At 42.3% G+C, this 20,335-nt stretch overlaps 1 protein-coding gene across 1 annotated transcript in view; it reads left to right on the top strand.

Annotated features, from left to right (window-relative positions):
* Positions 1-1,494: 1,494 nt before the first annotated feature.
* Positions 1,495-20,335, top strand: part of fra10ac1 (FRA10A associated CGG repeat 1) — a 52,708-nt gene continuing 33,867 nt past the window's right edge. Inside the window, exons 1-8 of the mRNA XM_060938808.1 lie at positions 1,495-1,571; positions 8,269-8,348; positions 12,776-12,868; positions 12,945-12,990; positions 13,252-13,328; positions 18,558-18,641; positions 18,730-18,814; positions 18,905-18,950. Coding sequence (XP_060794791.1) covers positions 1,542-1,571; positions 8,269-8,348; positions 12,776-12,868; positions 12,945-12,990; positions 13,252-13,328; positions 18,558-18,641; positions 18,730-18,814; positions 18,905-18,950 — 541 coding nt within the window. The 5' untranslated portion in view covers positions 1,495-1,541. The remainder of the gene's footprint in view (positions 1,572-8,268; positions 8,349-12,775; positions 12,869-12,944; positions 12,991-13,251; positions 13,329-18,557; positions 18,642-18,729; positions 18,815-18,904; positions 18,951-20,335) is intronic.

Raw genomic sequence — 20,335 nt, 5'->3', positions numbered from 1 at the left:
TACACCCTGGACAAGTCGCCAGGTCATCACAGGGCTGACACATAGACACAGACAACCATTCACACTCACATTCACACCTACGGTCAATTTAGAGTCACCAGTTAACCTAACCTGCATGTCTTTGGACTGTGGGGGAAACCGGAGCACCCGGAGGAAACCCACGCGGACACGGGGAGAACATGCAAACTCCACACAGAAAGGCCCTCGTCGGCCACGGGGCTCGAACCCGGACCTTCTTGCTGTGAGGCGACAGCGCTAACCACTACACCACCGTGCCGCCCACAACAAACATAGTAGCAATTTTTGTCAACATTTATTTTTGCATTTCTCAGGAGAATAGCATTAATTTTACAGCATGGATAGCGATAACAACAGTGTTCACAGCGAAAGCGAGTTTTACTACCCTGAGGAAGACGAAATTAAAGAAAACATTTCAGGAGAAAGCTAAAAACTTGTAACTGTTGCTAACGCCGAGCAAAAACATGGCTGAATCCTGAATGACTCTTATTTGTATAAATAGGGGACTACATAAGCAGAAAAATTTAGTTTTTTTCCTGCCATGGAAGTGCACTTGTATACCGAGGAGGAAGCCATTTGCATTACAGCTGTGAATGAGGATTCAAAATGGCGGCTTGGCTCGGTTTTCTGTTAGAATTTGGTCAAGAAAAAAATAAATATATTATTTACCAGCTTAAGGTCGGTCTGTATGGTGAAATACCGTGACCTCGGCCTTGAATACTGACCTCGGCCCAGAGGGCCTCGCTCAGTACTTTCAAGACCTCGGTCACGGTATTTCACCATACGGACCTCCCAGCTGGGAAATAACATATATATCCTTTCTTTTACCTCGCAAAGACGCTCTACCAGTTTATCAGCCCGGGCTGTTTTTGGCTGCTGGTAACTGGTTGGTGTGCGCTGTGTTTTTTCAGCAGGGATACAGGAACCTAAATATTTCTGTTCATTAGTCTATTTATCATGCAGTAAAAATTTGGCAGTTGTGGTGAACTCTGTATGGCTGAGCCATTCTTTGTTCCATTCACTGGGGCATTTTTTCATCTTTTCTCATAAAGATTTATAAACAGTCAAGTTTTGTTTCAGCGTTTGACCCGCTGTCCCTCTCTGCAGTTCATTCATCTAGAACATTTCACAGAATAAGAGACCGGTTGTTATGGTCTGACAAAAATGCATCCAGTCCTCCTCCTCCTTCTCCTCTCTGAATATTTTCATTTAGAGATGAAAACAAGGCCAATGTAGCCATGAGACCTTTTCTTCACATCTTCACAAAGACAATTTAGCCTTTATGTTTGTTTATCAAACCATAAATATGTTATTTATATGGCTGAGACACTACTATTGTGCAATATAATAGCCTACGGCACATGCAATAACCAAATCTCCACTAATATAACTTAGGACTCAAGTCAACTTCCATTGAAGCCTGAGTGCTCTTTGTTTTGGGGCCGGCTCCACCCCCTTCGTACACGTCATCACTGCGCGCCTCGAAAAATGTCTACTGCTGGCGCGTAAACACAGATGTGAGCATGGATCAGAGCGGTCTCGACCTCGTCAAGGTGCTTATTAATAGCTATTTAACTCGAGCATTGGGGAAGAACATTATAATATTATTGAACATGAGAACTGTTTGTGTTTCTTAGTGTCTTCGTGATGATTCCAAATCCCTGTTTATAAATACACGTGTACTGCTTGGAATTTTATAATATTGACTTATATACCCGAGATGGCGCACTGTATATCAAGTAGGGAGTCTGTTTAACCCTTACCAATCAAGTATGATATAATTAGCTCACGAATACTGCATTGAAATGAAAATTACAACACTGGATCAAATGTAGGACTTTATGTGAACTATGACGTTTTTGGTGGATCCTCCTCCCACAGAATAGAATAGAATAGAATAGACCTTTATTGTCATTGTAACGCACAAGTACAGTACAACGAAATTGGTTTGCTGTCCTTTGCCGGTACAAATAGCATCAATACTAAGACACGTTTAAAAAAAAAAAATGGAGAAGCACAGGGAAGGCCAGAGAAACCTACAGTGGTATGCAAAAGTTTGGGCACCCCTGGTCAAAATTGCTGTGACTGTGAACAGTTAAGCAAGTTGAAGATGAAATGATCTCCAAAAGGCATAAAGTTAAAGATGACTCATTCCCTTTATATTTTAAGCAAAAACAATTTTTTTTAATTATCATCTTTTACATTTTCAAAATGGCAAAAAAGGAAAAGGGCCGGGCGGCACGGTGGTGTAGTGGTTAGCACTGTCGCCTCACAGCAAGAAGGTCCGGGTTCGAGCCCCGTGGCCGGCGAGGGCCTTTCTGTGCGGAGTTTGCATGTTCTCCCCGTGTCCACGTGGGTTTCCTCCGGGTGCTCCGGTTTCCCCCACAGTCCAAAGACATGCAGGTTAGGTTAACTGGTGACTCTAAATTGACCGTAGGTGTGAATGTGAGTGTGAATGGTTGTCTGTGTCTATGTGTCAGCCCTGTGATGACCTGGCGACTTGTCCAGGGTGTACCCCGCCTTTCGCCCGTAGTCAGCTGGGATAGGCTCCAGCTTGCCTGCGACCCTGTAGAACAGGATAAAGCGGCTACAGATGATGAGATGAGATGAGATGGAGAAGCACAGGGAAGGCCAGAGAAACCTACAGTGGTATGCAAAAGTTTGGGCACCCCGGTCAAAATTGCTGTTACTGTGAACAGTTAAGCAAGATGAAATGATCTCCAAAAGGCATAAAGTTAAAGATGACTCATTCCCTTTATATTTTAAGCAAAAACAATTTTTTTTAAATTATCATCTTTTACATTTTCAAAATGGCAAAAAAGGAAAAGGGCCGGGCGGCACGGTGGTGTAGTGGTTAGCGCTGTCGCCTCACAGCAAGAAGGTCCGGGTTCGATCCCCGTGGCTGGCGAGGGCCTTTCTGTGCGGAGTTTGCATGTTCTCCCCGTGTCCGCGTGGGTTTCCTCCGGGTGCTCCGGTTTCCCCCACAGTCCAAAGACATGCAGGTTAGGTTAACTGGTGACTCTAAATTGACCGTAGGTGTGAATGTGAGTGTGAATGGTTGTCTGTGTCTATGTGTCAGCCCTGTGATGACCTGGCGACTTGTCCAGGGTGTACCCCGCCTTTCACCCGTAGTCAGCTGGGATAGGCTCCAGCTTGCCTGCGACCCTGTAGAACAGGATAAAGCGGCTACAGATAATGAGATGAGATGAGGAAAAGGGCCCGAAGCAAAAGTTTGGGCACCCTGCATGGTTAGTACCTAGTAACACCCCCTTTGGCAAGTATCACAGCTTGTAAACACTTTTTGTAGCCAGCTAATAACACTGGGGAACACAATTTTTGTTGAGTTAGGTCTGACAGCTGTTTTTAACTAATTTTTGGGTGCGGAATCCAAAACTGATCTCAGTTTTTCTCTATCACGTCAAGTTTTTTAACTATAGGACCCCCGTTTTCTTAAAAAAATATGAAAAATACTGTAAACAGATATGTGCTTGTTTTATAAAAATTTACAAATATTGACATACAATGAAATATGAAAGAAACAGGCATGACTGCAATGTTTATTTAACACTATTATGTTTTTACAAAGGATATGGCTACTGTAATTATAATTGTGTGCAAGAAGAAGAAACCTTTATTTGTCACATGCACACTTCAAGCACAGTGAAATTCATCCTCTGTATTTAACCCATCTGAAGCAGTGAACACACGCGCACACACTCAGAGCAGTGGGCAGCCACATCAGAGCGCCTGGGGAGCAGTCAGGGGTTCGGTACCTTGCTCAAGGGCACCTCAGCCCAAGGCCGCCCCATGTTAACCTAACTGCATGTCTTTGGACTGTGGGGGAAACCAGAGCACCCAGAGGAAACCCACGCAGACACGGGGAGAACATGCAAACTCCACACAGAAAGGTCCTCGCCTGGCCGCTGGGTTCGAACCTGGAACCTTCTTGCTGTGAGGCGACCGTGCTAACCACTACACCACCATGCCGCCCGTGCAAGTAGTTAAGGTAAAAATTTACATTTATAGCTCTTTCTGGAGTGTTCAACTTGAGGACTATCGCGTTTGATGCTCCAACAATAGTCAGCCATCATATGTACATCCCATCTACCCTGATAACATTCTTCCATAACCTTCAAATAAATAGTCTTACTACAGCTAATCAGTGGAATTTTGCTTATCTGGAGGGTAAGCTGTGGAGAAAAAACTTGACGTGCTAGAAAAAAACTGACTGCAATTTTGGAATCAGCATGCCAATTTTAGTTTTAATCAGCATAAAAATCTAACTCAACAGAAATTTTTCAATTTTTTCAAATTGTTCCCCAGTGTAATCTTTCAGTTCTTACCTGGGGGATTTTCACACATTCGTCCTTGCAAAAGGCTTCCAGTTCTACAGGTTTCTTGGGCTGTCTTGCATGCACTGCTCTTTTGAGATCTATCTACAGATTTTCAGTGATGTTTAGGTCAGGGGACTGTGAGGGTCAGGGCAAAACCTTCAGCTTGTGCCTCTTGAGGTATTCCATTGTAGATTTTGAGGTGTGTTTTGGATCATCGTCTTATTGTAGGACCCATCCTCTTTTTAATTTCAACTTTTTTACAGATGGTGTGACGTTTGCTTCCAGAATTTGCTGGTATTTATTTGAATCCATGCTTCCCTCGACCAATGAAATGTGCCCTGTGCCACTGGCTGTAACACAACCCCAAAGCATGATCGATCCACACCCATGCTTCAGAGTTGGAGAGGTGTTCTTTTCTTGGAATTTGGCACCCTTTTTTCTCCAAACATACCTTTGCACATTGTGGCCAAAAAATTCTATTTTGATTTCATCAGTCCACAGGACTTGTTTCCAAAATGCATCAGGCTTATTTAGATGTTCATTTGCAAACTTCAGACGCTGAATTTTGTGGCTAGGACGCAGGAACAGTTTTCTTCTGATGACTCTCCCATGAAGGTCATATTTGTTCAGGTGTCGCTGCATAGTAGAACAGTGCACCACCACTCCAGGGTCTGCTAAATCTTTCTGAAGGTCTTTTGCAGTCAAACAGGGTTTTTTTTAATTTGCCTTTCTAGCAATCCAACGAGCAGTTCTTTCAGAAAGTTTTCTTCATCTTCCAGACCTCACCTTGATCGCCACTGTTTCTGTTAACTGCCATTTCTTAATAACATTATGATCTGAGGAAACGGCTACCTGAAAATACTTTGCTACGTTCTTGTAGCCTTCTCCTGCTTTGTGAGCATCAATTATTTTATTATTCAGAATGCGAGGGAGTTGCTTAGAGGAGCCCATGGCTGTTGATTTTAGGGACAAGTTTGAGGAGTCAGAGAATTTATAGCTACAGCTTTGAAATCTGCATCATCTGACCTTTCCTAACGAAGAATTTGAACAAGCCACAGCTCAGTAAGCTAATTAAGGTCTGGAACCTTGGTAAAAGTTACCTGAGAACTCGAATGTATTGGGGTGCCCAAACTTTCGCATGGTGTTCCTTTTCTTTTTTCACTCTCCGATTGTACAAAATAAAAATAATACACAAATCTTGCAGAAAACGCTGAAATGTATCGTCTTTACCTTTATGCCTTTTGATGATCAGTTCATCTTCTGCTCACTTAACTATTCACAGTAACAGACATTTTCAGTAAGGGTGCCCAAACTTTTGCATGCCACTGTACATTGTGTGTTTGTAGACCTGGAGAAGGCATACGATAGAGTGCCGAGAGATGAGTTATGGTATTGTATGAGAAAGAGTGGAGTGAATGAGAAGTATATTAGAGTGGTGCGAGACATGTGAGAACAGTGAAACAGCAGTGAGGTGTGCAGTTGGAGCGACTGAATGGTTCAAGGTGAAGGTGGGACTTCATCAAGGATCTGCTTTGAGTCCTTTCTCGTTTGCCATAGTGATGGATAGCTTGACGGACGAAGTGAGGTAAGAGTCACCATGGAACATGATGTTTGCGGATGATATTGTGATATGTGGTGAAAGTAGAAAGGAGGTTGAGTTGGGTTTGGAGAGATGGAGGGATGCATTGGAACGAAGAGGAATGAAGGTGAGCAGGAGCAAAACAGAATACTTGTGCATCAGTGAGATTGGGGATGAGAGTGTAGTGAAGATGCAAGGAGTAGACGTAAAGAAAGTTGGTGAATTCAAGTACCTGGGGTCAACTGTGCAGGAAAATGGGGGCTGCGATAGTGAGGTGAGAAAGAGAGTGCAGGCAGGGTGGAACAGTCAGAGGAGGATTTCGGGAGTCATTTGTGATCGGAAAGTCCCAGCAAAAGTGAAAGGTAAGATGTATAAGACAGTAGTGAGACCAGCTGTGATGTATGGATTGGAGACAGTACGCTTAACGAAGAGACAGGAGGTAAAGTTGGAGGTGGTGGAGTTGAGGTTTGCGATGGGAGTGACGAGGTTGGACAGGATAAGGAACGAGCACATCAGAGGGACAGCACATGTGGAGAGCTTGGGAATTAAGCTAAGAGAGATGAGACTGAGATGGTATGGGCATGTCCTGAGAAGAGATGCAGAGCATGCTGGAAGGAGAATGTTGAGGATGGAGCTGCCAGGCACACGAAAACGAGGAAGGCCAAATAGGAGATGCATGGATGTGGTGAGAGAGGACATGAAAGTGGCAGGTGTGGTAGAGAAGGATGCGGAAGACAGGGAGCAATGGAGACGAAAGATCCGCTTTGGCGACCCCTAATTGGGAGCAGCCAAAAGAAGAAGATTCAAAAGATATTGCGCATTCCCAATCAATATCACATTACATGGCATTTAGTAGATGCTCTTATCCAGAGCGACGTACAATGAGCGAAAAAGTCAGGTATACGAAGTGCTGAACCTTCTAGACAAGAAAGTTCTAGTGCCAACTGAACAAGTGACCGGACTGCCGAGTGTAATATGCTGTTGGAGTATCAATACTCAAACAGCCAAGGAAACAAACCAACCCTATTGCTGGGTTTCACGTAACGTCACATCCGCCTCATTAGTTATTCAAAACTTTAGCTGGTGGTCTACCAAGGCTCAGTTGTACGAAGAAGGTGCATTGCTCGCATGAAAAATGCCTTACGCTTGCGTTGTTCAAATCGATCAAACTATGAAACTAATAAAAGTTTCTTCAGGGTTCCCCGTGAAAAATCGTACACAGCAGCAGACACACAGTATTTCTGGCTTTACTGTGTCTCCTATCTAAATTTACAGCATAGTAACTGAGTTTCTTCTGCCAACATTCATTCATCTTCAGTAACCACTTTATCGTGGCCAGGCTGGCGGTGGAGCCGGAGTCCTTCCTGGGAACGCTTTGTGCACCCTGGATGGGATGCCAATCCAGCCGCACCATGCAAACAGTCATTCACACCCAAGGGCGAGTTAGAATGAGTAGTCCAGCGACTGGCATGTTTTTGGCAGGTGGAAGGAAACCCACGCAAACACATGACACAGGATCGGATCAGGGAGCTGTAAAGTTTCAACGCTGCCCGATGCACCACCGTGCCACTCCTACTACAAGCAAGTCAAGTTTATTTCTATAGCGCTTGTAGCGATAGACATTGTCGCAAAGCAGCTTTACAGAATTTGAATGACTTTAAACATGAGCTAATTTTATCCCTAATCGATCCCCAATGAGCAAGCCTGTGGTGACGGTGGCAAGGAAAAACTCCCTCAGACGGCATGAGGAAGAAACCTCGAGAGGAACCAGACTCAAAAGGGAACCCATCCTCATTTGGGCGACAACAGACAGCCTGACTATAACATTAACAGTTTTAACATGAAGTCAGTTTCGTTGATGTTATAAACTCTTCAATTGATGGAAACTCGAGTGCAAAACTGTACAAGCAGTCTCGTGTTGTTCGTTCTGCAAGGCAGAATAGATTTTTAGGAAAGTGAAATGTACGCTGTTGTCACATGTTTGTGAGTCTTATGTTCTATAGGCTTCATTCCATTACGTTGTTAGTGATTCAGAATAAGTGGGAATTGATTGCCCTTCACCTTAAACCAATACAGTGTGTGCAGTCTCGGATGATCAGGATCAGATATATGGCACTTTGCTGAAATGGAGCTTCTGGGAGCTGACATTCACTTCCTGTAAAGATGACAAAGTGCATTTCAGCTATTTCTGTTGATGATGCATGTCTCAGAAATGAATGATATGACAATTCTTTGAATCCCAATACAGAAGTTTGCAAATCCAGGGAGGCACTGGTATAGGAGACAAACGTCATGTAGCATTGATTTTCCAACAGTTCTGATGGTATTGTTATATAGGTTCACGGAGGCGGTGGGTATGACTCGGATTTCAGTGATGATGAGGCCGGAGGAGGCTCATCACAACGTGGAGGGAAGAGGTGAGGAGTTTTTGTTCGATTTGTTGTTGGACAGGAATCTTTTTAAACATATTTACAGTGTGGGAAATAAGGAATTTTAAAGGAACAGTCCACCGTACTTCCATAATGAAATATGCTCTTATCTGAATTGAGACGAGCTGCTCCGTAACTCTCCGAGCTTTGCGCGACCTCCCAGTCAGTCAGACGCGCTGTCACTCCTGTTAGCAATGTAGCTAGGCTCAGCATGGCCAATGGTATTTTTTGGGGCTGTAGTTAGTTGCGACCAAACTCTTCCGCGTTTTTCCTGTTTACGTAGGTTTATATGACCAGTGATATGAAACAAGTTCAGTTACACAAATTGAAACGTAGCGATTTTCTATGCTATGTTAAGTCCGCACTATAATGACAGGCGTACTAACACCTTCTGCGCGCTTCGGCAGCGCATTGATACGGAGCTCAGATATCAATGCGCTGCCGAAGCGCGCAGAAGGTGTTAGTACGCCTGTCATTATAGTGCGGACTTAACATAGCATAGAAAATCGCTACGTTTCAATTTGTGTAACTGAACTTTGTTTCATGTCACTGGTCATATAAACCTATGTAAACAGGAAAAACGCGGAAGAGTTTGGTCGCATCTAACTACAGCCCCAAAAAATACCATTGGCCATGCTGAGCCTAGCTACATTGCTAACAGGAGTGACAGCGCGTCTGACTGCGTCTGACTGACTGGGAGGTCGCGCAAAGCTCGGAGAGGTACGGAGCAGCTCGTCTCAATTCAGATAAGAGCATATTTCATTATGGAAGTACGGTGGACTGTTCCTTTAAGCAGACTGGTACAGGGCAGATGGGTCTGAAATGTTGTCTGTATGTCCAAATTTCAGCCTGTCCGAATAACGGGCCAAAGGCCTCGAACAATGCGGCTGGCGGAAAGCGGGGCCCGGAAGCTGGAGATGGCTTCTCAGATATTTCCAGGCACATTTTTGTGATCTTCAAAGGCCAAATTACGCTAGACATTAGTTGCTAATTACACTACAAATTGAATCTAATTTACAAGAAAATGTCAGAAGTTTCAAGAAAAACGTGCTTAAAGTTCGAGCCAAGAAAACAGTAGCACACACGGGTCAGTTCCATGTCTAAAAAAAAAAAAAAAAAGTATGGGGGGGCCAAGGATGTTCCAGTTGGTTACAACTTACTGGTCATCATATATAAGTACGATAATAACACTCATCAAACATTGTCAACAATGAATGTCTTTATACTGTGTCTATAATAAGTCTATACGAAATTGAATAATTAACAATACAACCATTCTTACATAATAGAGTTAAAATTTTGAGGACGAGATCCCAAGTGACTTTGTAACCAAATGACTTTTAAAACGACTCCGACCTCGACATGGGAATATCATTTAGCGTTCAGACTAAAATCTGCGGGACTAGAACTTAGAAAATAAAAACTCTATTAAAATATAAATCTACATCGTCCAAAGCATATCACTATAACTGACTGTCATTCTTATTATGAATAAAAAAATGCACATAATAATAACATGACCATTGATTGGCAGTTTGGCATTTAACATAATACTGTAGTGCAAAGTTTCATGTGAACTGAACTCTTAATCAACCGACTGGATCAATCAGATACTGTCAGCCCTAAAGCACGAGTTCAGCTGCATCGTGCAATAAAAACAACAGTGAATACTGAGTGTATTATTATTGTCTTATTTAGTGTGCCACTCGGGGAGAGGGAGGTGCCTATGAAGTTTGGTGGGGCTCGGACCTTCGGTGGCTGCGTTATGAATTTTTAAATCCCCGCACATGAGAGTGGCTGGAGCTAGGGCTTGTGCTAAAGCTTTCCGTGAGCCGCACTTGCTCCTGACATCAGATCAGGCTGTGCCTGGGCTCGTTCGAAAAGTCTCGAGGAGAGGGAGGTGCCTGTAAATTTTGGTGGGGCTGTGCCATTCGGTGGCCGATATAAGAATTTTTAAAGGCTGGCTCGAGCCAGGGCTCGTGTTAAAGTTTTTGACGAGCAGCGCTTGCGCAGGGGATTCGAGGGCGGATTACAGGCTGAGGCCGGGTCCTACCTGGTCATGCCTGGGCTGGTTTGAAAGGGCTTGGGGAGAAGGAGGTGCCTGTAAATTTTGGTGGGGCTGTGCCATTCGGTGGCCGATATAAGAATTTTTAAAGGCTGGCTCGAGCCAGGGCTCGTATTAAAGTTTTTGACGAGCAGCGCTTGCGCAGGGGATTTGGGGTGAATAACGGGCTGAGGTGGGGTCCTACCTGGTCATGCCTGGGCTGGTTTGAAAGGGCTTGGGGAGAAGGAGGTGCCTGTAAATTTTGACGGGGCTCGGACCTTCGATGGCCGAGTTACGAATTTTTAAAGTCGCGTCCGCAGGAGCGCCCATTTCACAGGCCGTGTTCCGACATGACGTATTCGCCCAGTGTAACATTTGGAAGAAAATTAGAAGTAGATTAGACCTATGATATCTTTACAATTTTTTCATAGCCCATCCAGTTTGATGCTTTTGAAATACAGACGGACAAATGCGAAAATTACCGGTCAATGTTCACCGGTCCGGCCTTATTTCCCACACTGTATTTATATTATTTTTCGCATATAACTACACACACACACACACACACACACACACACACACATTTGCATTTATAATATGAAGCTCAATATGTAAAAGATTCTAAATTGACACTTTATGTGACATCTGAAAATTTTTAGTCCATAAAAATGTCTTTCACATGATGAATGCTGACTGATTATCATTTATCATCAGTGACGATGAAGTGCAGGATACAACCCCGATTCCAAAAAAGTTTGGACGAAGTACAAATTGTAAATAAAAACGGAATTCAATGATGTGGAAGTTTCAAAATTCCATATTTTATTCAGAATAGAACATAGATGACATATCAAATGTTTAAACTGAGAAAATGTATCATTTAAAGAGAAAAATTAGGTGATTTTAAATTTCATGACAACACCACATCTCAAAAAAGTTGGGACAAGGCCATGTTTACCACTGTGAGACATCCCCTTTTCTCTTTACAACAGTCTGTAAACGTCTGGGGACTGAGGAGACAAGTTGCTCAAGTTTAGGGATAGGAATGTTAACCCATTCTTGTCTAATGTAGAATTCTAGTTGCTCAACTGCCTTAGGTCTTTTTTGTCGTATTTTCCGTTTTATGATGCGCCAAATGTTTTCTATGGGTGAAAGATCTGGACTGCAGGCTGGCCAGTTCAGTACCCGGACCCTTCTTCTACGCAGCCATGATGCTGTAATTGATGCAGTATGTGGTTTAGCATTGTCATGTTGGAAAATGCAAGGTCTTCCCTGAAAGAGACATCGTCTGGATGGGAGCATATGTTGCTCTAGAACCTGGATATACCTTTCAGCATTGATGGTGTCTTTCCAGATGTGTAAGCTGCCCATGCCACACGCACTAATGCAACCCCATACCATCAGAGATGCAGGCTTCTGAACTGAGCGCTGATAACAACTTGGGTCGTCCTTTTCCTCTTTAGTCCGAATGATACGGCGTCCCTGATTTCCATAAAGAACTTCAAATTTTGATTCGTCTGACCACAGAACAGTTTTCCACTTTGCCACAGTCCATTTTAAATGAGCCTTGGCCCAGAGAAGACGTCTGCGCTTCTGGATCGTGTTTAGATACGGCTTCTTCTTTGAACTATAGAGTTTTAGCTGGCAACGGCGGATGGCACGGTGAATTGTGTTCACAGATAATGTTCTCTGGAAATATTCCTGAGTCCATTTTGTGATTTCCAATACAGAAGCATGCCTGTATGTGATGCAGTGCCGTCTAAGGGCCCGAAGATCACGGGCACCCAGTATGGTTTTCCGGCCTTGACCCTTACGCACAGAGATTCTTCCAGATTCTCTGAATCTTTTGATGATATTATGCACTGTAGATGATGATATGTTCAAACTCTTTGCAATTTTACACTGTCGAACTCTTTTCTGATATTGCTGCACTATTTGTCGGCGCAGAATTAGGGGGATTGGTGATCCTCTTCCCATCTTTACTTCTGAGAGCCGCTGCCACTCCAAGATGCTCTTTTTATACCCAGTCATGTTAATGACCTATTGCCAATTGACCTAATGAGTTGCAATTTGGTCCTCCAGCTGTTCCTTTTTTGTACCTTTAACTTTTCCAGCCTCTTATTGCCCCTGTCCCAACTTTTTTGAGACGTGTTGCTGTCATGAAATTTCAAATGAGCCAATATTTGGCATGAAATTTCAAAATGTCTCACTTTCGACATTTGGTATGTTGTCTATGTTCTATTGTGAATACAATATCAGTTTTTGAGACTTGTAAATTATTGCATTCCATTTTTATTTACAATTTGTACTTTGTCCCAACTTTTTTGGAATCGGGGTTGTACTAAGGTGTGTCCTTTCACCTCCTTAACAGGGCACGTGAAGATGAGCTGCTGCAGAAACCATTCCAGAGAGGGAAACACGCCAAGGTCGCTCACAGAAATGTGGCTGCAGATGAATGGGACAGGTACCCGAGACATAATACAAGGTGTAACGCGTCGGTCTATAGCTGAGTCCTAACGCTGTTTTCTGCTGCACTACAGGGAGGAGGCCAGGAATCGGCGCCACCACCTCATATCCATGAATGCTGTATCCTTTCAGTGAACGTCGAATAATTTAGCAGTTTTTTAAACCAAATGTGTCATGGCTGATACCTTGTTTATGATTGTAAACAGTTGGCGTTCGGTATTTCATTAATCAACCTTGGGCTTACAAAAGGCTCCGTTATCGAAACTGATGATTATCACTTGATATATTTGTGAATGCAGTTTGATTTGTAACCTGGCACAGCACTATAGTGAGCACTTAGTGTTTCTATAAGAGCTGTTGATCCTTGATGCCGTCTTAAAGTTTGAAAGGCATAAGAAGTTTGTCAGCGACTACGTACTGTACTATGGAGGAAAGCTGGAGGATTTCAAAAGATCCACGTGAGTATGAGACACTCCACTCCTCTCCTCTCCTATCCGTCCCTCCGAAGTGGGACTGTAAATAGGCTTGACAGCGTGCCATTGCGCTGATGAACCTCCCATACGTTCGTATGGGAGAACATGTTTTCGTTTGGCCTTTAAAGATGTTTAAAAGTGTTTAGATAAAGCCAGTGTCGATTCGAGAATAAATAACACATTCAGGGCTTTCTGCAAAAATCAGTACCATAAATTGAACAATGCAGAGTACTTTCCGCACGTAAATGTCTCCTATTCCCTTCTGAAAATGAGTAATTACTATAGAAATAGGAAGATATTGTAATATATATAGGTCTAGACTATCCTGGTACTCAACCCAGAAATGAAAATAAAGGGTTTCGCTGCATGCACTGACTGCCATTCATACAGTGGCGCTTGAACCCTTTAGAATTTTCTATATTTCTGTATAAATATGACCTAAAACGTCATCAGATTTTCACACAAGTCCTAAAAGTAGATAAAGAGAACCCAGTTAAACAAAGGAGACAAAAATATTATACTTGGCCATTTATTTGTTGAGGAAAATGATCCAATATTACATATCTGTGAGTGGCAAAAGTATGTGAACCTCTAGGATTAGCAGTTAATTTGAAGGTGAAATTAGAGTCAGGTGTTTTCAATCAATGGGATGACAATCAGGTGTGAGTGAGCACCCTGTTTTATTTAAAGAACAGGGATCTATCAAAGTCTGATCTTCACAACACATGTTTGTGGAAGTGTATCATGGCACGAACCAAGGAGATTTCTGAGGACCTCAGAAAAAGTGTTGTTGATGCTCATCAGGCTGGAAAAGGTTACAAAACCATCTCTAAAGAGTTTGGACTCCACCAATCCATAGTCAGACAGATTGTGTACAAATGGAGGAAATTCAAGACCATTGTTACCCTCCCCAGGAGTGGTCGACCAACAAAGATCACTCCAAGAGCAAGGCGTGTAATAGTCGACGAGGTCACAAAGGACCCCAGGGTAACTTCTAAGCAACTGAAGGCCTCTCTCACATTGGCTAATGTTAATGTTCATGAGTCCACCATCAGGAGAACACTGAACAACAATGGTGTGCATGGCAGGGTTGCAAGGAGAAAGCCACTGCTCTCCAAAAAGAACATTACTGCTCGTCTGCATTTTGCTAAAGATCACATGGGCAAGCCAGAAGGCTATTGGAAAATTGCTTTGTGGATGGATGAGACTAAAATAGAACTTTTTGGTTTAAATGAGAAGCGTTATGTATGGAGAAAGAAAAACACTGCATTCCAGCATAAGAACGTGTGAAACATGGTGGTGGTAGTATCATGGTTTGGGCCCGTTTTGCTGCATCTGGGCCAGGACATCTGTCCATGAACTGACTCTCAAGAGAAGGTGGGTCATGCAGCAAGACAACGACCCTAAGCACACAAGTCGTTCTACCAAAGAATGGTTAAAGAAGAATAAAGTTAATGTTTTGGAATGGCCAAGTCAAAGTCCTGACCTTAATCCAATCGAAATGTTGTGGAAGGACCTGAAGCGAGCAGTTCATGTGAGGAAACCCACCAACATCCCAGAGTTGAAGCTGTTCTGTATGGAGGAATGGGCTAAAATTCCTCCACGCCGGTGTGCAGGACTGATCAACAGTTACCGCAAACGTTTAGTTGCAGTTATTGCTGCACAAGGGGGTCACACCAGATACTGAAAGCAAAGGTTCACATACTTTTGCCACTCACAGATATGTAATATTGGATCATTTTCCTCAATAAATAAATGACCAAGTATAATATTTTTGTGTCCTTTGTTTAACTGGGTTCTCTTTGTCTACTTTTAGTGACTTGTGTGAAAATCTGATGATGTTTTAGGTCATTTATGCAAAAAAATATAGAAAATTCTAAAGGGTTCACAAACTTTCAAGCACCACTGTATAGAACACTGGATTTTCAAATGTTCATAACCTTTTTTTTTTTTTAAATATATATTTACAAAATTAAACAAGTTTTCAATTCAGATCTTCACGCTCTTTAATCGTACTGTTATTTTAAAGATGACTAAATTTAACCTATTTCTATAGTTTTTACTCATTTTCATAGGGGAATAGGAGATGTTTACGTGCGGAAAGTTGCTCGGGGGGGTCCGGGGACATGTTCCCCTGGAAACTTTTGAAATTCGAGACTTCGAATGGTGCATTCTGGCAGCATCTAGGGCTGATTTAGGCACAATTCAACATTATTACATTTGTTGCTTTTTACCTTGTCAGATATGCAAGGGGCAAAATTAGATTTGAAATAACACTGGAAAGAGTCAGTTCAGAGAAATGTTATTTTATTGCACAACAAAAAAAACCCCAAATAATATTGAACAATATAGCAACTGAAATAAGAATAGTAGTAGACCTGCAACCCAACAGGCTAGAGAATCGAAGGTCAAATCACCCAACACCGCCATCTAGTGACCAGCACCTAGAGCGTGGTTTTATGTCTGGTTACAGTGGTGCGTGAAAGTTTGTGAACTCTTTAGAATTTTCTATATTTCTCAATCTCGTCGTACATGACTTGTAGCCAATTCGGTGCTATGTGCCTCATCGGCTGTCAGCTCGTGTACAACCCGATTTAGTGGAATAACTGTTAATTATTATACATACACTACCGTTCAAAAGTTTGGGGTCACTTTGAAATGTCCTTATTTTTGAAAGAAAAGCACTGTTCTTTTCAATGATCACTTTAAACTAATCAGAAATCCACTCTATACATTGCTAATGTGGTAAATGACTATTCTAGCTGCAAATGTCTGGTTTTTGGTGCAATATCTCCATAGGTGTATAGAGGCCCATTTCCAGCAACTCTCACTCCAGTGTTCTAATGGTACAATGTGTTTGCTCATTGCCTCAGAAGGCTAATGGATGATTAGAAAACCCTTGTACAATCATGTTAGCACAGCTGAAAACAGTTGAGCTCTTTAGAGAAGCTATAAAACTGACCTTCCTTTGAGCAGATTGAGTTTCTGGAGCATCACATTTGTGGGGTCGATTAAATGCTCAAAATGGCCAGAAAAATGTCTTGACTATATTTTCTATTCATTTTACAACTTATGGTGGGAAATAAAAGTGTGACTTTTCATGGAAAACGCAAAATTGTCTGGGTGACCCCAAACTTTTGAACGGTAGTGTACAGTAGAGCCCTGCACTCCCACGGGAGTCCCGCGGGACTCGCGGGACCCGCTGCAAAGCAGTGCGGCGCGGGACAAATTTTGAAAGCTCATTGCGGGCGCGGGAGGGACCGGAAGTGCACATATGCGGGCGGGAGCGGGAGTGCACATATGCAGCGCGGGTGGGAGCGGTGATAAGCTGCAGTCCCGCTAACTAAAAACGTGCTTGAAATAAAATTTATAAATTATTAATTTATGTCTATCATATATAATTCATGCTGGACATTTTATTTGGCATTAATAAAAACATTTTAAGATGCCTAAATTTGCAGAGAAAGTCAGATTGCCAGATTGAGTGAGAAATGGCATCTTAAACTTGCCATTGATCATCCTAACGGGAAATTCTTTGATCATTCTAATGACTCGCAGTTCACACCCAGCTAGCAAGAGAACCATGAGTGAATTGATTTACTTGTTGCGTTAGTCTACAACTTTAATCAGAGAGACAGGTTACACAGTGACGGTAGGCTTGACTCAATGCTATCCCAGAAATCCTTCCTGTAATATGCAAATTTGGCCGCCTCTGATTGGACAGCCAAATTTGCATATTACAGGAAGGATTTCTGGGATAGCATTGAGTCAAGCCTACCGTCACTGTGTAACATGTCTCTCTGATTAAAGTTGTAGACTAACGCAAGCAGTAAACCAATTCACTTCTTTTACTAGCTCTGCTTTGCAATAAAAAAAAAAACATTGGTACAAAGCAAGCCATTCACTTTTTTATACTGATCAGAGAATTACAATGGTTTCTCATGTGATAAAAATGTGCGATTTGCGATTAAACATTTTAATCGTTTAACAGCACTAATTATTATTATTAGAGATACTACATGCTGAATTCAGAAACAAGGTAAACAATAACAAACGTGAGCTGTAGATATTTATGCTCAAATCCACTCAAAGTAGGGGGTGGGGCACCATCACGCTGTGTCAAGACAAGAACTTTCCTGAGAACGTCTGCATCATGTGGGATTTGCGGGCGGGAGCGGGACAAAATATGGCAGGCGCGGGCGGGAGCGGGACTGAAAATCATAATATTTTTGTGGGCGCGAGCGGGAGCGGGACTGAAAATCATAATTCTTTGCGGGTGCGGGCGGGAGTGGGACTGCACAATGCGGGCGGGAGCGGGACTGAAAAATCCGACCCGCGCAGACCTCTAGTGTACAGGACACTTTTTCAATGGAATAAAAACATATGTTCTATTCCCTTCTGGTGGGTTTCATTCATTTGGTTTGACAGCATGCAATATTGTTAGCATATCGCTTATCCTACGTGTATTATGTCACTCTACCCAATGGAGAATGAGCGTTGAATATGGTTCACGATATTGCATGGTGGTCAAGACAACATGATGTCACGCGTCGGAGACGTAAAACTTCTGCGCTAGCGAGCGACTGTGAGAATTCGTAAACAAACATGGCCGCCAGGTTTGCTTCGTTAAATACTGAAGATTTTGAGAGAATTTTGAAAGACAAAGACACATTGAACACCCGAAAGAATGTGTATTTATGATGATGATGATAATATCGGCTAGCTTTTTTTCATGGTCTATCAGATATATTCCATTCAGCTAGCTTGATGTTGAACTTATCTTTGGCTTGTTCAGTATGTTTCTAGCCGAATGGAATATATCTGATATACCACTCAACGCCAGCCAATATTATTTAAATACGTCACTCAGATCCGTGATGTATTTCGTATGAAAAATGCGAGTTTTTCAACACAAGAAGATAAACTTCATATCTTCAAGCCAACGTGTGATTTTTCTTTTTATTATATCGAAACAAACAAAAAGGACCCAAATTTATCAAAACAATTCATCGATTTCCTCACCAGTGACATTTCGAGATTTGTCACGATTTTGGTTCTCCATGTCCCGGATGGAGCTCGTATGAGAAATACGAGTGGTGTATTTCCCAGTAAAACGCTCGTGTCTATAATATATTGAGTAATCCATTTCCGTCATCTTGTGCAGCTGATTAATTTTGATGTGAGTTGTCTAACCTGAATGCACTGTGCGTGCAGGGCAAACGACAAAACGGATATGGACGTGGTGAGAGAACATCACCGCTTCCTCTGGAGAGACGAGGATGAGGATGATATGACCTGGTAAAGTTTCATCTTCATTCTAAAACCCAGTTTACTCGTAGTTAAATCGTTTACTTTGGTCACACATGAACAGATTTGCCCTTTTTAGGGAGAAAGAGCTCGCAAAGAAGTACTATGACAAGCTGTTCAAGGAGTACTGTATTGCTGACCTCAGCAGATACAAAGAAAACAAGGTACGTCTCCTTCTGGGACTGAGGACTGATGTCTCTGACTTCCATGTCTCAGGAGAAATTGATGATTGTTTTTGTGTTTCCATTTTGTAGTTTGGATTCAGATGGCGCATTGAAAATGAAGTAATATCTGGAAAAGGTCAGTATAAATAATATTCCTAATGATAACACACTTACTGCTACTATTCACAGCTGGTCAGGATGGATTATCCAGGGCAGTTTGGTAATTTTACTATTTTACTGTATAATACACACATGCACGCACACACACTATACTCAGTAGGAATACCTATACCTCTGCTTATTCATGCAATTATCCAATGAGCCAATCATTTGGCAGCTGCAGCACATCAAAAGCTTCAGTTAATGTTCACTTTTTTTTGTGTGTGTGTGTGTGTGTACACACATGCATACAGTACCTGTCGAATGATGTTTGGACACACACCTTCCGATTTAATGGTTTTTCTTTGTTTTTATTAACGAAAAGATACTTCATGTCTTAGTCAAACAATAAATAAATACCAAAAAATAAATACCGTTTGTTGATCACAGCAAGTGCCCTGATGTGCCCCACTGCACGTTTAAATTAAACATAAAACTTTTCTATCAATAATTTATCCATTTTAAAAGTTATGATCTTGCTAAAAATAGGCTTATGTGGGTGCAGCTATTTGAGCTGAAACCGGATATCTGCTTGTGATGTAACGGGATCACTAGTACACCGTTTACCTTCATAACACAGAGCCATCAAATAAAGGCTTCTAATTAAAAAAAATCCCCAGGCGCCACTACGCTCTCTCTCTCTCTCTCTCTCTCTCTCTCTCTCTCTCTCTCTCTATCTCTCTCACACTCACTCTCTGTATCTGTCCGTCTCTGTCTCTGTTTCTCTGTGTCTGTCTGTCTGTCTGTCTCTCTCTCTCTCTCTCTGTGTCTCTCTTTTTCTCTGTCTTGCTCTCTGTCTGTCTGTCTGTCTGTCTCTTTTTCTCTCTCTCTGTCTCTCTGTCTCTTTTTCTCTCTCTGTCTCTCTTTTTCTCTCTGTCATCTGTCGCTTTCTTTTTCTCTCTTTGTCGCTGTCTCTGTGTCTCTTTCTCTGTCTCGGTCTCTCTATCTGTCTCTCTATCTATCTTTTTCTCGCTCTCTGTCTCTCTTTTTCACTCTCTGTCATCTGTCGCTTTCTTTTTCTGTCTTTGTCTCTGTGTCTTTCTTTTTCTCTGTCTCGGTCTCTCTGTCTCTTTTTCTCTCTCTCTGTGTCTCTGTCTCTCTTTCTGTCTCTTTCTTTTTTCTCTCTCTCTGTGTCTCTGTGTCTCTCTGTCTCTTTTTTTCTCTCTCTCTGTGACTGTCTCTCTCTATCTGTCTTTTTTATCACTCTCTCTGTATCTCTCTTTTTCTTTCTTTTTCTTTCTGTCTCTGTTTTTCTCTCTGTCTCTTTGTGTGTGTGTGTGTGTGTGTGTGTGTGTGTGTGTGTGTGTGTGTGTGTGTTGCAGATGGGTTAAATACAGAGAAAGAGCTTTCCTGTGCTGTAAT

The sequence above is a fragment of the Neoarius graeffei genome, chromosome 14 (genome assembly GCF_027579695.1).
Source record: "Neoarius graeffei isolate fNeoGra1 chromosome 14, fNeoGra1.pri, whole genome shotgun sequence".
NCBI classification, from domain to species: domain Eukaryota; kingdom Metazoa; phylum Chordata; class Actinopteri; order Siluriformes; family Ariidae; genus Neoarius; species Neoarius graeffei.
This window is presented reverse-complemented; position numbering and strand designations above follow the sequence as displayed.